The 14,581-nt window shown below is 38.4% G+C and overlaps 1 protein-coding gene across 1 annotated transcript in view; it reads left to right on the top strand.

Annotated features, from left to right (window-relative positions):
* tnrc6c2 (trinucleotide repeat containing adaptor 6C2) overlaps nucleotides 1–14,581 on the top strand; it is a 53,175-nt gene that overhangs the window by 6,939 nt on the left and 31,655 nt on the right. Inside the window, exons 2-3 of the mRNA XM_016499768.1 lie at nucleotides 8,526–8,623; nucleotides 10,598–10,619. Coding sequence (XP_016355254.1) covers nucleotides 8,564–8,623; nucleotides 10,598–10,619 — 82 coding nt within the window. The 5' untranslated portion in view covers nucleotides 8,526–8,563. The remainder of the gene's footprint in view (nucleotides 1–8,525; nucleotides 8,624–10,597; nucleotides 10,620–14,581) is intronic.

Consider the following 14,581-nt stretch of genomic DNA (forward strand, 5'->3'; position numbering starts at 1 on the left):
TGCTGCGATTTATATTCCAAAGCCACTCATATAATGCAGAAACACTCATGAAGCAAGCAGAATGCGCAACCCGTGCAGGTATTTGTACTGATGCAGAATAGTAACGTTACAGCCTAGCACATTTCACACAGGCTGCTAGATTCACTTTCGCCAGAAAGTCGTGTATGCCTAAGGTTGAAAATAAATGATGTTTATAGTGAATTCCCCTATAAATGGTCTTATTTTTACGATTTCGTTTTAATCCAAATGAGCTCTCTCTCTCTCTCTCTCTCTCTCTCTCTCTCTCTCTCTCTCTCTCTCTCTCTCTCTCTCTCTCTCTCTCTCTCTCTCTCTCTCTCTCTCTCTCTCTCTCTCTCTCTCTCTCTCTCTCGCTCTCTCTCACTACCGTTAAGTAACTTGTGCATTGTTTTACTTACTTGTTTTTTACATATCCGCCCGAACTACAAACTTTCCAGTGATGTCTGTGAGAAAGGTATATTCACTCGACAAGCTCGCGCATCTGCGCCGCCGCGCGCTCAATCCACTCAGCGTGCTTTGTTTATCAGCTTGCGCACATCAGCTATACAGGCGTTAATACTGAATGTTTAAAGTTACATTCATTGCATGCATATACTTCGTAGTAGACATCTTTAACTCCATTCTGCTGTCTGTTGTTCTGTTGTCTGTGTTTCTTTGTTTGAATATGGCGCTTATCACATGCTGTGTGGTATCGGCGTTTGGTATCGGGGCATTTTAATGAGTACGAGTACGAGTACAGGAGCTCAGTATCGGGCCCGATGCCGGTATCGGTGCATCCCTACAAATAACATTGACTGTGATGCTTATTCCTTGAGTAGAGATTGGTGCTAACAACGCCAAGGTCATAGGTTCGATTCACATGGAATGCATGAACTGGCAAATTGTATACCTTCAATGCAATGTAATGGCTTATTTCCACCGAGCAGGTTGGTTCAGTAAAGTACAGTACGCAATTTTATGCGTTTCTATTGTCAGAAGTTGTGAGTGGTACCAAAATAGAGAATTGTACTGTACCACTTTTTTGGGACCCTTCTGTAGGGGTACCTAGCACAGTAGTCCGGTACCAAAAGGGTGGAGCTAGACTCACAACAGAATGTTGATTGGTTGACAGAGAATCGTCACTTGCACGTGCTACAGGCTTTTTTTTTTAAATATGCAGTAATGTCAGCATGCAGCAATGAACCATGGTCAACCCAGGAGGTGCAGACCTTTCTGGGTATCATTGGTGAAGAACGTGTACGAAGAGAACTCGATGGCATGGTGAGAAACGAAAAGGTTTTCCAGCATGTTTCTGAGAGGATGGATACGGAGGGGTTCCAGCTGACATCCAAGCAGTGCAGCATTAAACACAAGAAGCTGCGGAGTGACTACCAGAAGGTGAAAGACCAAAAACCCAAAGGTGTAAACCAAAAGAATTGGAAGTGGTTCGATATGATAGGCGCCGTTTATGGACACAGACCGGCGAGTTTGGGAAGAGGAGGCGGCATCGATATGGCCACCCCTCTGCTGGAGTCAATGATGGAGTCTGCCGGTAAGTTCTTATAGTTGTGAAATAAAGTATTAAAAGATCATGGAAAAGCTCACTTTCAATGTACAACTTTAGAGCAAGCATGTTGTTTGTTTGTTGTTTGCTAGCCAGTGCGGTAGCACCCAGTTATTTGCAAGCTAGTAAGGCTACGTTCACACTGCGAGCCTTATGCCGAGTTCAGACTACACAATATTTTTGTCGGTCACGATAGTCACTGTCAGATTTCACGATTTTGACTCCTAAAATCTTGTCGTGTTGTGGACAAGAAACATGTCAGACTACACGTTGCTTCCCGACCATTCATCGCGTGCCGTCTTTAACGACGCGCGTGATGTCATCGAGAAGGTGGAACTAGCGGCTGACTTCCGAAAACAAGAGTGTAAACATTGCTGAAGCGCTTCCGCTATATTTCGCCAGCATTTTTCTTTCTTTGTTCTGTCATGGTAGTCCCTCAATGACACATCATACAGGCAGTAGTACTGTTGCCACAGCTCCACGAACCTTTCCTCCATCTCATAATTCCACCTAGCAGCACCATCATCTCTCTTTCGTTTCGCCATGTTTGAAACCTGTGTATAAAAGAGCTTCTGCGCTGCTTGTCATCCACTATGACACACTACACGTGCTGAAACGATGGAATCTTGCGTCCCGACGCCCATTGTCGTTTACGAATCCCCACGACACCCTGCGTCAAGCAAATCGTGGCAAAATCGGGCTAAAATCATGTAGTCTAAACCGGGCATTAGCGCTCAATTCCGATTTTTTTTCTCAGATCCGATTTTTTTGTATAGCTGTTCACATTGTTGTTTTAAATGTTTTTATAAAACATAACACCTTTATTTGACCCTCTAACTCTAGCACTTTCTATTCTATTTTCATTCTACATTATCTATATTTATCTACTTTTTTTTATTTAAAAACAAAAACAAACAAACACTAGCTTTCTATTTTTTCTATTTGATCTACTTGTTTTTCTTTGTGTGTGTGTGTGTGTGTGTGTGTGTGTGTGTGTGTAATATAGCCGCATTTGAATTCGTGACGGGCCGCGGGTTGAGAACCACTGAACTAGAGTGACGTAAAAGCCACATGAAATCCGACATGACCGTTCACACTGCGGTCGCATTGCAAAACATCTGACATGGATCGGATTTAGTACCACATATGGAAGTGGCACAAATCAGAATTTAAAAGATCAGATTCCATGCAGTTTGTGCTGTTCACACTGTCGTGACAAAAACAGATCTGAGTCACATGTGAGCAAAAAAATCAGATTTGGGCCACATTTGCCTGCAGTGTTAAGGTAGCCTAAGACGCTATAGTTTATTAGCCAGTGTTGGGTGAAGTACAGATACCCTAATGAAATATTACTTCAGTAAAAGTACTCATTTTAAATATTTACTTGAGTAAAAGTACATAAGTACTTAATTTTTATGTACTTAAATACTAAAACTAAAAGTACTGATCGATGAACCTCAGTTTATAATTTTTTTTAATGCAATTTTATAACCATCCTACTGCTGAAGATAGCTATTAAGGAGAGACAGCTGTAATGATAGAGCTTAAGGTAAAGAGCTCAGTCTGAAATTATGAAATATCAGAGAGAGAGAAAGATGTGAGAATGTGTCCACATTTAATGGGCTTAAACAGCTCACCATTTTACAGCAATGTAATGGAGTAAAAAGTTCAATATTATGCTTTGGAATGTAGTGAAGTAAAAGTTTCTTATAAAAATACTCTGATAAAGTACAGATACTTGAAAAATGTACCTAATACTTTGTTACTGTCCACCACTGTAATTAACTACCCATTCAGTCCTAGTACTTTGTATGTTTTGTATATGTTATCTCGAACCGTACTGTTGCAGTTTGTGTGATTAACGTGACTTGTGTAACTTTTCAGTTGAGGATCCTAGCTCTCAGAAGGAAACCACAGAGAGTCTTGACAAGAGGTTGTCCACCTGTGAGAGCTCGAGCTTGAGTTGGCCTGCCCGGACATTGACACCGACACCACCAGAATCAGTTCCATCACCTCCGAGTGTACCCCGGTGTAAACACATCGGTAAGACATGAAAACCAGAGTGAAAAGTCACACACTGAACTGTGTTTGCACTGTACAATTTTTTGGATTGATCGTAATATAGTATAATATATATATAATATAGTATAATATGGAGATGGACATTGCATTGTACTACTATAGATGTTTACCCCTTATATATCTGCATGACTTACTTTAGTTGGCTCAAATCACAAGGATAAAAACACTTCACTAAACAGGCAATATTCCTGTCCGTTTTGCATTTAGGCCCTGGTAGAGATACAGGCAGCTGATGAGAGGCAGCAGGAGTGGTTGGAGAGGATGGAGGACCATCGTCACCGGCACTTTGAGATGATGCTGGAGGATGCCCATGAGGCAAGGCAGCATGAGGCTGAAGTCACTCGGCAACACATGGAGCAGTCTGCAAGGTTCGATCAGGCCTTCCTCTGCACACTCAGTCAGCTGGTGCAGGTGTTGAGTAGTCACCGTGACCCTGTGCCACCATCCAGCCACTAGTGCTTTGCACACAGCGCAAGACTTAACACTTATTTGACACTTTTTGTTTGCACAAAACTGTTTTTCTGTTGTTGCACAGCACATTGTATTTTAAGCATTTGTTTGACTCTTTTCAAATTAAAGTAATTTTTCCATTACCTCATGTGTCATGTCATGTGTCTCACAGGCTTCCTCCCGTACCCCTTCTCTAAATGTATGTCATTCACTTAACATTCCGGCCATCAGGTGTTAACAACGCCAGAGTGTATGGACCTTTTGTTTGCTACCTTGATAAAATCAACATTTGGGAGATTATGCTTTACCTTTAACATACAATATTTGTTAATGTGTTACTTTACATTTACAATAGCTGATCTTCAAAGATTTTACTCTGTAATCTAATATGATTTTTAAACTAGTAATGGCAAAATCTGAATTTCTTTCTACATTTTATTGCAGAGACTAGTAAGTCCTCACTTTTACAAAATATGAAGAGGCAGGGTAAAAGTAAACATGATTTATATGTCCATTACAATATCAGTCAAAACAGGTTTACATATCCTAGCATTTACACAGGATTTACTTTTGCTACAACTGCAAAGACAAAAAGATTTAACTGTTCAAATACCTCATCAGACCCACACGTACATCCCCGCCCCGTCCTCTGTACCACTGCTACCACCACAGGCTCTGCTGCAGCATGTGTGTCCCATTCATGTTGGTAATCCTCTCCATGACTTTCATAAAGATTGTGCAAAGCACAGCAAGTCAACACCATGGATTTCACCAGTTCAGTGTCGCTATCATTCCTCTTCATAAAGCACTGCAACCTCCCTTTGAGTCTCCCAAAAGCATTCTACTACCTCACGAGACCTGCGCATTTTTTGGTCTGTTGTTCTGCTGACAGCTGGCCATGGTCAAGGAATGGCTTTAGGAGCCAATTCTGCAAAGGATAGGCTGAGTCTCCCAGCACATAATAGCCAGCATTCACCCCACTGCTGTTCCTGGTGCAAGCTGGGTAAAGTCTTCCATGCTCAAATAACTCCCACAATGTGGACCGTCTCAGAACTCGAGCATCATGCAAACTCCCAGCCATTCCTGCAAATACACTCCAAAACAATCATTTTACTTCTATAACTCCTTGCAGGATGATGGAATGCCAGCCTTTTCTGTTGAAGTATTCACAGTGGTACTCCTTTGGGGCTATACTGAGTATGTGTAACCAATCAATGGCACCAACACACTGTGAAAGCCCCCATCGGTTCTCAAAGTAGGTCGCCATTTCTTTAAGCTTCTGCTAGTCAGGAAAACACATCTGTTCTGGAACTAACAACGTACAGGCAGTCTTGCGGAATTCCTGCACACACCGCCACACTTGTTTTGATGACACCAAAAAGATGGCCAATACTTTTGTAGTCACTGTTGGTTGCCAGCTTCCATAGTGCAATGGCAACTGTTTCTTCAGACATCCTGAAGTTGAGCACCCACTGTGTGTGTGAATCCTGGAACGGTCACATCCCACCACTCATTTGAGCGGCTGAAAGTCCAAACGGTTGGTCTGCGGCACTGCGATTTTGCAACAGATTCATTATCTGAAAAACACGCATACCAAACATAATGTAATACACTGTAGCAGTGATGGACAGTGTGTTCAGGTCCTTTAATTAAAAGTGCAACTATCATAGCCCCATAGTAAACTAGTAAACATAGTAAACTATCATAGTAAACTAACCTACAGATATAAGTATTTTTGCTAAATTACAGACAGTATATATAATCAGTCATTACCCACAACTAGTATTGTGTTAGAAATAATATAGGTATCATGCAGACTTCATGTGAGGGATTTATGATCATAAAATATAACCTTCACAGTGCTTTTTAATATATTGAATAGACTGTACATGACAGTTATCACATGATAGTACATGAGATGAAATATATTAATAATAATAATAATAATTCCTTACATTTATATAGTGCTTTTCTGGGCACTCAAAGCGCTTTACATAGAAGGGAGGAATCTCCTCAAACACTAGTTAATATTGTAACACGTGACATAGGGTTAGCTTAGCTTAACCCTCCTGCGCCATCGTTTTTGTCTTGACTTGTGAGGTTGTACATCTCGTTCCAGCTCCTTAACACTTCCCAAATTTGCCTGTATTTTTTGGCTGGGTTTTTCCTTGCAGCCTGCAGCCTTTGCTCAAACAAAAATGATGTCATCGCCTATAATTCGATGTCTAATATTTGAAAAACCGAAGCAGCACAAACGAAACTTTTACAGGCACAAACCAGCACAAATGAAGCACAAACAAACAAGACTATTTGGGGTGACTGAGTGACCTCATAAACATTATTTTAATATATATAAAAAACAAAGCAGCACAAACTGAAATTTTTACGGCACAAAATGAGCACAAATGTTTGAGACTATTTTGGTGACGTTTTGTGTTGGGTGGGGGACCAACTTCACGGAGGTCCCAAACCACACAAGTAAATCAACTAAAGAATGCCTGAAAAAAAGGGAAAATATGTGTTTCCCTGACCTTAACCCAATGCAGATGCTGTGGCATAACCTAGAGAGGGCTGTGCTAACATGACCGCTCAGAAATATTGATAAACTAAAACAGATTTGTTGGGAGGGATGGTCCAATATTGGTCAAAAGTCATGTAAGCAACTACAGAAAATATTTGTTTGAGGTTTCGCTGCTAAAGGAGGATCTACAAGTCACTAAAGTCAAAGGTTAATTTACGTTCTTCACCCTGCACTGCAATAAAATGTGAAAAGTACAATTGTTTGTGTATCATTAGTTAAGTCAGTTTGTATTTGTCTATAATTGTAAGTTAAATTAAGATCAGACCACATTTTATGAGTAATCAAAGCAGAAATCCAGATATTTTGAAAGGGTTCACAAACTGAATCTTGCCACTGTGCTGTTAGGGTCATATAAATGGTAAACTATTAAATATCTCTGCGTCCTTTTAGTGAAAAGCTTGGCTTGATAATTTACTGTAGAATTAATGCTAGACTGTGTAATGATGTGGTTACTCTGATTGGGGGGGGGGGCTTCTAAACCTCAAAAATATTTATATTAATAAATATTCACGAATGGCAAAATATTAATATGAAATTGAGTATATGTACAGTATATTGCTTAAGATAAGTCTGAACACATCACTGACAATGTATTTTTACATTTATTTGAAGGGTTGAGCAAGTAAAACCTGGAATAAATTGTAATCTGTGCCATTGAAAACAAATGGATCGGAATCAAAGAACACAGTATGTTTACATAAGTCCTAATGGGACTGAATCAGCTCAAGTGTCTGGAGCAGATGGCTATATTTTATAAACAGCTGAACTGGTAGGCTTTGGAAAATTCCAGCACACAAAGGGTGTGGGATATTTATAAAGCCGTTCAGTGTCCCCCTCCACAAAATGCTCCGGGTAATTTCAACATGATCCACTGCGGCTTCCTATCTTCTTGCTCTGGACCTCTGTCAAGAGGCAATGTGAATGGCAATCACTCAAACGCCTGTGTTCTGATTGGACAGCAAAAGTGGGGATAAGTTTACTAGCCAATGGGAGGGGTTTGAGCCAGAGGGTAAATCAGGACAGCTGATTGGCAACTCTAAGCATTTGTCCAGCTATACCATGGCTCTCTCTGACAGTGTGTTGTTTCTAAGTGCAATGCATTGTTGTCACTTGCAGTTTCACTGATTGACAGCTTTTCCTTTACAAACTGGCAACACAACAGGACACCTTCCCCATTATTTTTGGTGACTTGTGTTTTTTGGTATTTTTGGTGACTGACTTGTGACTTTTATGTTTGCATTGTCAGTGGAATGAGATATCATTGTGTATTGTTGGGTGGAAAATGCATTTGGATTTGGGGTGTGATATATTGTGCACAGTCTTACATTTGGAAAGATGAGGATCATCTGTCCACTTGGCTTGGTCATGCTGCTTAAACCGTGCATGAGTGAGATGAGTGAATTCAAAATACCCACTGGCACTGACAAAATGTGGTTGAACCCCTTTAGCATGATCAATTTGTCAAATCAATGCACGGTCAGAGTTTTACCAAGGCCTTTGGGATGATTTTGTATGGGATTTGGGTCACTGTTGAACTTAACAAGACTTACCGTAGAAACTGGTGCCCTCAAATTGGCCTCAGGTTGGGTCTCAGAAATCATTACCAGTCTCCAGATGCATTAAATAAAGGCTTGATTAATCATTCACCCTCCTCCCACGTCATAATTTAAATGAGTTAGTGATAAAGTTGGATTTGGAAACTATTTGTATCTAGCTATTCTTTCATTGTCCAAATTTTGCAGATACTATAGTCCACAGGTCTTTGATTTCATTTTAAGCTCTTGTATGGTCTCATGGGATGGGTCTCCCATCCTGTCAGTTATTAACGTTTCACCCATGTCTGTCTTCTAGCTAAGAGAAGCTGAACATCACAAGGAGAGAACCATTTGATGGAAGAAAAGAAAAAGAAAAAGCAAGAAGAGACAAAGAAGGATACTGCGCAGAAAACGGTCAGTGTGTTTTAATTCTGTTTATTTTTTTTATGTAAAATTTAATGTAAAAAAAGAAAGAAAGAAAGAAAAAAGGGGGGCGGTGCTGGGGGAGTGGGGGCTTGGGTGCAGTCTGGACCGAGAAGACATATTATTCTTTTTAAGATAAGGCCAATAACTGATAAATGACTGATGTTAAAATTATCTACTATCTATTTTCCTTAAAGTAAAAATAAAACTAAAAATCATAATATGCAATATAATTTTTTATTTGCGGCTTACTAAAGATCAGTTATTTAATTATTGTTTGAGATTAATATTAGATGACAAAAATTAAGTATCCAATATTGACTGATATTGATACATTTTAGAAAATCTCTCTTATTTGGACATTAACTGATATGCTACAGATATACTGTGCAACCCTATCAAGTTTATTTTAATATCAGTTACAACAGATTATGTTTTTTTTTTTTTCAAGTTTTTCATCTGTCAAGCTTCTTTCCTATCAAGAATTTGTAATTAATGTTTGAATCAGTGGTAAGATCTTTAGGGATTCAACAAATGCACAGTGAGTACTTCCGTATCTTCATTCAAAACCTTTCAGATGGGTGTTCTGAAGTTGGTGTTCTGTACTTAAAAGGGCAGAAGAATAGAACAGTCTTTGTAACAGTTCTGGAATGGCACCAGGGAATGAAAACTTGCACACTGGCCTTGCTCCCTACTCTTACTCCTCTTCCCCCTAGCCTCCTCTCTGACAGAGGGTTGTTTGTAGTCTGTTTCCACTCAATTAGCAGGCCACTGTTTGTGCCAATGCGATTCGCTCCAGGCCCCTGCTGGGCCTCTTGTCGAGATTACGAGGCAGGGTGTGTTTTAAGACTTGAAGTTGAGTTTTGGTTAGTGCTTGTTGAGTCATGCTGTTATTTTGGGCTGGGTAAAATTTTGAACCTAAAAAAATTAAATAAATTCTCAATGAGAACAAAACATACTCAAAGAGGTGCAATCTCAGAACATTTGATTATTTGTATTTTATCAAGGTTATGAGGTGTTATGTCTCACCAAGTTCAAAAAATGCAAAAACTAACTTTTAGTGTTTTCACACTAAAAAATATGTGGTCTATACCGATTTTGATAACACAGCAATGTATGCTCTGGAACATAATTAAAATGATACATAAAATATATCTTAAATTTAAATAAAAACAATGACATGTCAAGTATTTCTTTAGTAAACAAAATCAGTACATCAAATAATATTAACAGCATTCTTATTAATGACTAGTGTTGGAAATCGAGAAACAGTTCTTATTCAGAACAAATAAAAAAAATTAAATTTAGCACCACCTGTCAGTCAGACAGCACTTGGGTACTAAATCGAATCTGCCCTCATTAATACTGATACTGGTATGGTAGTGTTACTTTTTTTATTTTCAATGTTAGTATTGATTTTATTACCAAAGTACATTAAAGGGGTCATAGGATGCTACATGCACTTTTTCAAGTTGTTTGAACTGAAATGTGTGTTGGCAGTGTGTGTACACAATTGCAGGCTGTTAGTAGTATGGGAGCAAAAAAACACTCAGGAACACACTCTATATTTGCGTAGTGATCATGTCCATATTTCTTAACATGACACTAATGAGGTGGTTTGAAATAATGTATCCTTTTTTGTGCACCCTTCTAGTCATTCATAACTGTGCTGATACTATGCTGATATTTGTGTATGCTTGTATACACACATATTTATTCAATACACATGTATTTATATATTTTTGATAATGAAGAAAATGTAGACTAGGCATAAGTGAAATTGGAAACAATTTCAATTGGAATACATAATTTATTAGCAGTAAAATGTCAGGGCAGCCTGCCACAGAAATATAGTATGAATATTCATTATACTATGCAAATAACATGTAAACTAATACACTGAACAAGCACAGTGAAATATATCATGGCTTTTGCTGATAATGCATCGCTTGCTTTCATTTACAGGTTACTGAACAGAAAACCAAAGGTAAGTACTCTTTAAAGTCTTTTTAATCTTTGAAAATACAATATTGTAATATTTCAACAGAAGAGTAATGTAATTGAGCTAAAATTTAATTTGGCTCATGTATAGTAAGGTCAGCAGATATGGAGATCTCCCTCATTAGTCTGAAGATAGCTTTTGTCGCTCTGATTTCATTCCTGTGCGAGCTAATGCTTGGTGACACATGCATTATTTCATTAGCATATGTTCACTGGGGTGTAGGGAAACCCAGACGGGTAATACTGGGATGAGAGAGACTCTTCAGTATCAGCGGTTTGCAGGATATAATTTATGGACACGTTATAATTTTTTCCCCCCCATATAGTCTTAAAAGAGTTTAAATCACTTGAAGCTCTAATTTTCTTTTTATATATATATATATATATATATATTGTTACTTGCTTTTTGACAACTTAAGGTAAAATTTCAGACTATAGTGAATATTTTACAGACAAAAATTGTCGTCTGTGGATAAATAATTGAACCCATTGTGATTTCTGCCTTGCGAGATCTTTCCCGAGCATCAATGGTGCGAGGCCCCTATTGGAGCTGCTCTATTTAGTCAATATGTTTTCATGAAAATTGTGTTATTAGACTACATTTGTGATGCATCCTTGTTATTATATATATAAAATCAATATGAGAATATTGAATATCGCTGACAGGCTAAAACATATTGAGATATAATTAATCTATAACTATATTTGGGGTACTCGATGTCAGACTCAGAATCAAGTCTGGCCTTCACTGCAATTATGAATTAACTCAGATTTGTCACACTTTCTGGTAAATTTGTACTTGAACTTGACAAACTCCACGTCGTGTGTAACATGAGAGATAAAAAATAAGTAACAACATAAAATTAAGATGACAAGACATTAATGAACTTCTCCCATATGAACTTGATTGGTTAAGGACTTGGACTCGACTCGGACTTGACAAAATGGACTCGAACCCAACACTATCTATAGTTACCCAGCCCTAATATTTTGGTATTAATATATGGTTACCATATCATTCACGATGGTATTCACATGGCAGCACCTTGATAAATTCTAAAATCTATGGTGTTTACGTCCAACAAAACTACTACCAACGTACTTCTTAATGTTGTTGTTTTTTTTTTGGACACATCAGTATACGTGTTACTGTAATGTTGTCTTGGCGGTATTAGAAGCTAATTAAATATATATAACAGTTTTTGAATATTGCGGTTGTAAAAAGTTTGAGTTTTCATCGGTGCACTCGAGATGTAACCGCTGATGGACAGTCTGGCATGAAGTGTTACTTATTGTGTCTGGGGATGTTTGATTGTTTTGTTTGCTTGCATTGACATATTTTATGTATATCTGGTGTGCGACTTTCGCAGTGCTGGCATGAAAATGCAGCCTTGTCTGTCTGTATTGTTCTCCTCTGTCCTGAAATATCGATCTGTGTGCTTCATGCATATTTACATGAATGTGGAAGGTCTATGATTACAGCTTAATTAACTTAGGTAACTTCTGTTATATATGGGCTACCAGACTCAAAATAAATGTGAATAGTCCAAAAAGATTGCCAGTGTTTTAAAAGATGAGGAAATAAAGGAAGATTTGTCTGAGATCAGGACATTGAGATGAGAGATAGAAGCAACATTTGACCTTTAGATATAAGCAACCTTTTCTCCTCAGAGACCTCTCTTACTAGCTGTTGGCCCCAGCAGCAGTAAGCATGCCTGTGCTTTTGAACATTCAGACTCCTCATAACATGCATAATCATTTACTGTGTGAAAAGTGAAAGTGGCTTTTTGCAAAGGTCACCAATTTTGTAGTGTGGCACAGCAAGGCCACAATAATACAGTTCAGACTGAGGCATTTTCTGCCCCAATTATGCCCCGCTGGGGTGGAAATTTCCTGCAGTCAGTTGACTTTTTAATGGGTAATGGAAAAATTAAATGCTAATTTAATTAAATGGTAATGAAACAAAAAATGTCTTTTTTTTTTTTTTGCACGTTTTCTGAGGTTTCCCTTTGAATTTCCCTTTGTAGCAGAATATTACAGTGTCAAAAATGATAACAGCATCACTTCTCTGCTTGATAAAATGCAATTCTTGATGCAATTAATTTGCAATTTCTCATCCAATTAATTGCATCAATTCACCATGAGGCTGATTTTCATGAATTGCCATCTAATTAGCGGCTAATTTGCCTGAACAGAAAGGAATGAGGGTCTTCAATTGTGACATTTATAAATAGCCAAATTAATCATTAAAGTTTAGATTCTGTTATGTTGATTTATTATGGAGCACATTAATCAGTTTAGAGTACTTCATTTATCATATTATTTAACTGTACTGTCGTGCATATCGACATTACTACATTGCAGGGGCAACCGTCAATGCCGTCACAGTAGTACAGTTTACAAATGTCCATTAGAAATAGTCAAAATGAATTCAAACTCCTCATCCAGAAGTGACCGTATAATTATGCAAATTAACAAAGGCCAAGTTCATTTGAATCACTCTCAAGAGTCTGTGTCAGCTTAATGATCATATACTGTATTTAGGAATTTAGAAGAAGATATATATAATAGTAACATTTAATGTCAATAAATATGTAATATAAATTTGAAAAATGTACAATAAAAGGAAAGTGTCGAAAATGCTCTTTAGTTTCTATGTATCAATAATGTGCGTTAACTTTATTTTTAACATCTTTGAACAACATTTCACAGTGAGATTTTTACAAAACTGTGGTTGGTCGCTTTAAATGTCAGTCTGACAGTCAACTTCCTGTATTAAGTGGGTAGTTCTGAGCCATAATAAGCTACAAATTTAACCACATTTATGCCGATAGTGACAAGTCAACTTCCTCCATAGCAAGGATTCCCTTACCCTCACCAACACTGTCCCAATGCTTCCCCAATCCCCATATATAATTTTTACTGGTGGACTAGATGCAAACTGTTGTGGCAAATTTCTATTTCAATAAAGGTATGAGACAAAAGTATTTTGAAGATTTATTTTCTTCCAAGAAAAGGTCTGCATTCATACAGCCATTCAGTGTTGGCTGTAGATTGTGACAAAGAGAAAATACCTTAACTCAATATTAATTCCCAAATCAAAACAGGATGCTTCTACAGTCTCTCATCTCATCCAATCATAATACATACTCAAGACATGTGTCCATTTAAGGTGTCCAACTATGCCCCCCCTAGATGCGTTTCTAATTATTTAAAGGGGTCATATGATGCTGCTAAAAAGAATATTATTTTGTGTATTTGGTGTAATGAAATGTGTTTATGTGGTTTAAAGTAAAAAAAAAAAACATTATTTTCCACATACTGTACATTATTGTTTCTCCTCTATGCCCCGCCTTTTTGAAACGCGTCGATTTTTACAAAGCTCATCGGTCTGAAAAGCGAGGTGTGCTGTGATTGGCCAGCTATCCAGTGCATTGTGATTGGCCGAATACCTCAAGCGTGTAAAGGAAATGTTACACCCCTCACCATACTGTTGATGCCGTGTCCGCCGGCCGGAGCGACGAGACAAAAACATTAAAACCCATTACAAACGAGGCATTTGTTGCATCCAGTGGGGACATAATTACTGATTATAATGACTTATACTGTCTTTTTACGCGTTCCGTTGCATGGCACCGCGTAAACATAAAACACTGTCTGCATTTGTGATCGGAAAAATTACAAACAAGTGCTACTCTACACTGCCCAAATCTCGCGTTTGAATCATCCTTAGCGTGAGCAGAGGCGGCGGGGTCGAGAACGGCCCACCCGGTGGATTCGACGAAGGAGCGGCAACCACATGTGACGACTCCGCTTCATCCACAGTGAAAGCCGATCCGGCGATCCACAGCACTAAGTTGATGTATTCCCTCAGCGACCAGCACAGATCAGCTCTAGGCATGACGAAGCGGATATCGTCCTCTTTTGGAAGACCAAACAAAGTAGTTT

This window comes from Sinocyclocheilus anshuiensis, unplaced genomic scaffold (genome assembly GCF_001515605.1).
Source record: "Sinocyclocheilus anshuiensis isolate Anshui unplaced genomic scaffold, SAMN03320099.WGS_v1.1 scaffold314, whole genome shotgun sequence".
Taxonomy (NCBI): domain Eukaryota; kingdom Metazoa; phylum Chordata; class Actinopteri; order Cypriniformes; family Cyprinidae; genus Sinocyclocheilus; species Sinocyclocheilus anshuiensis.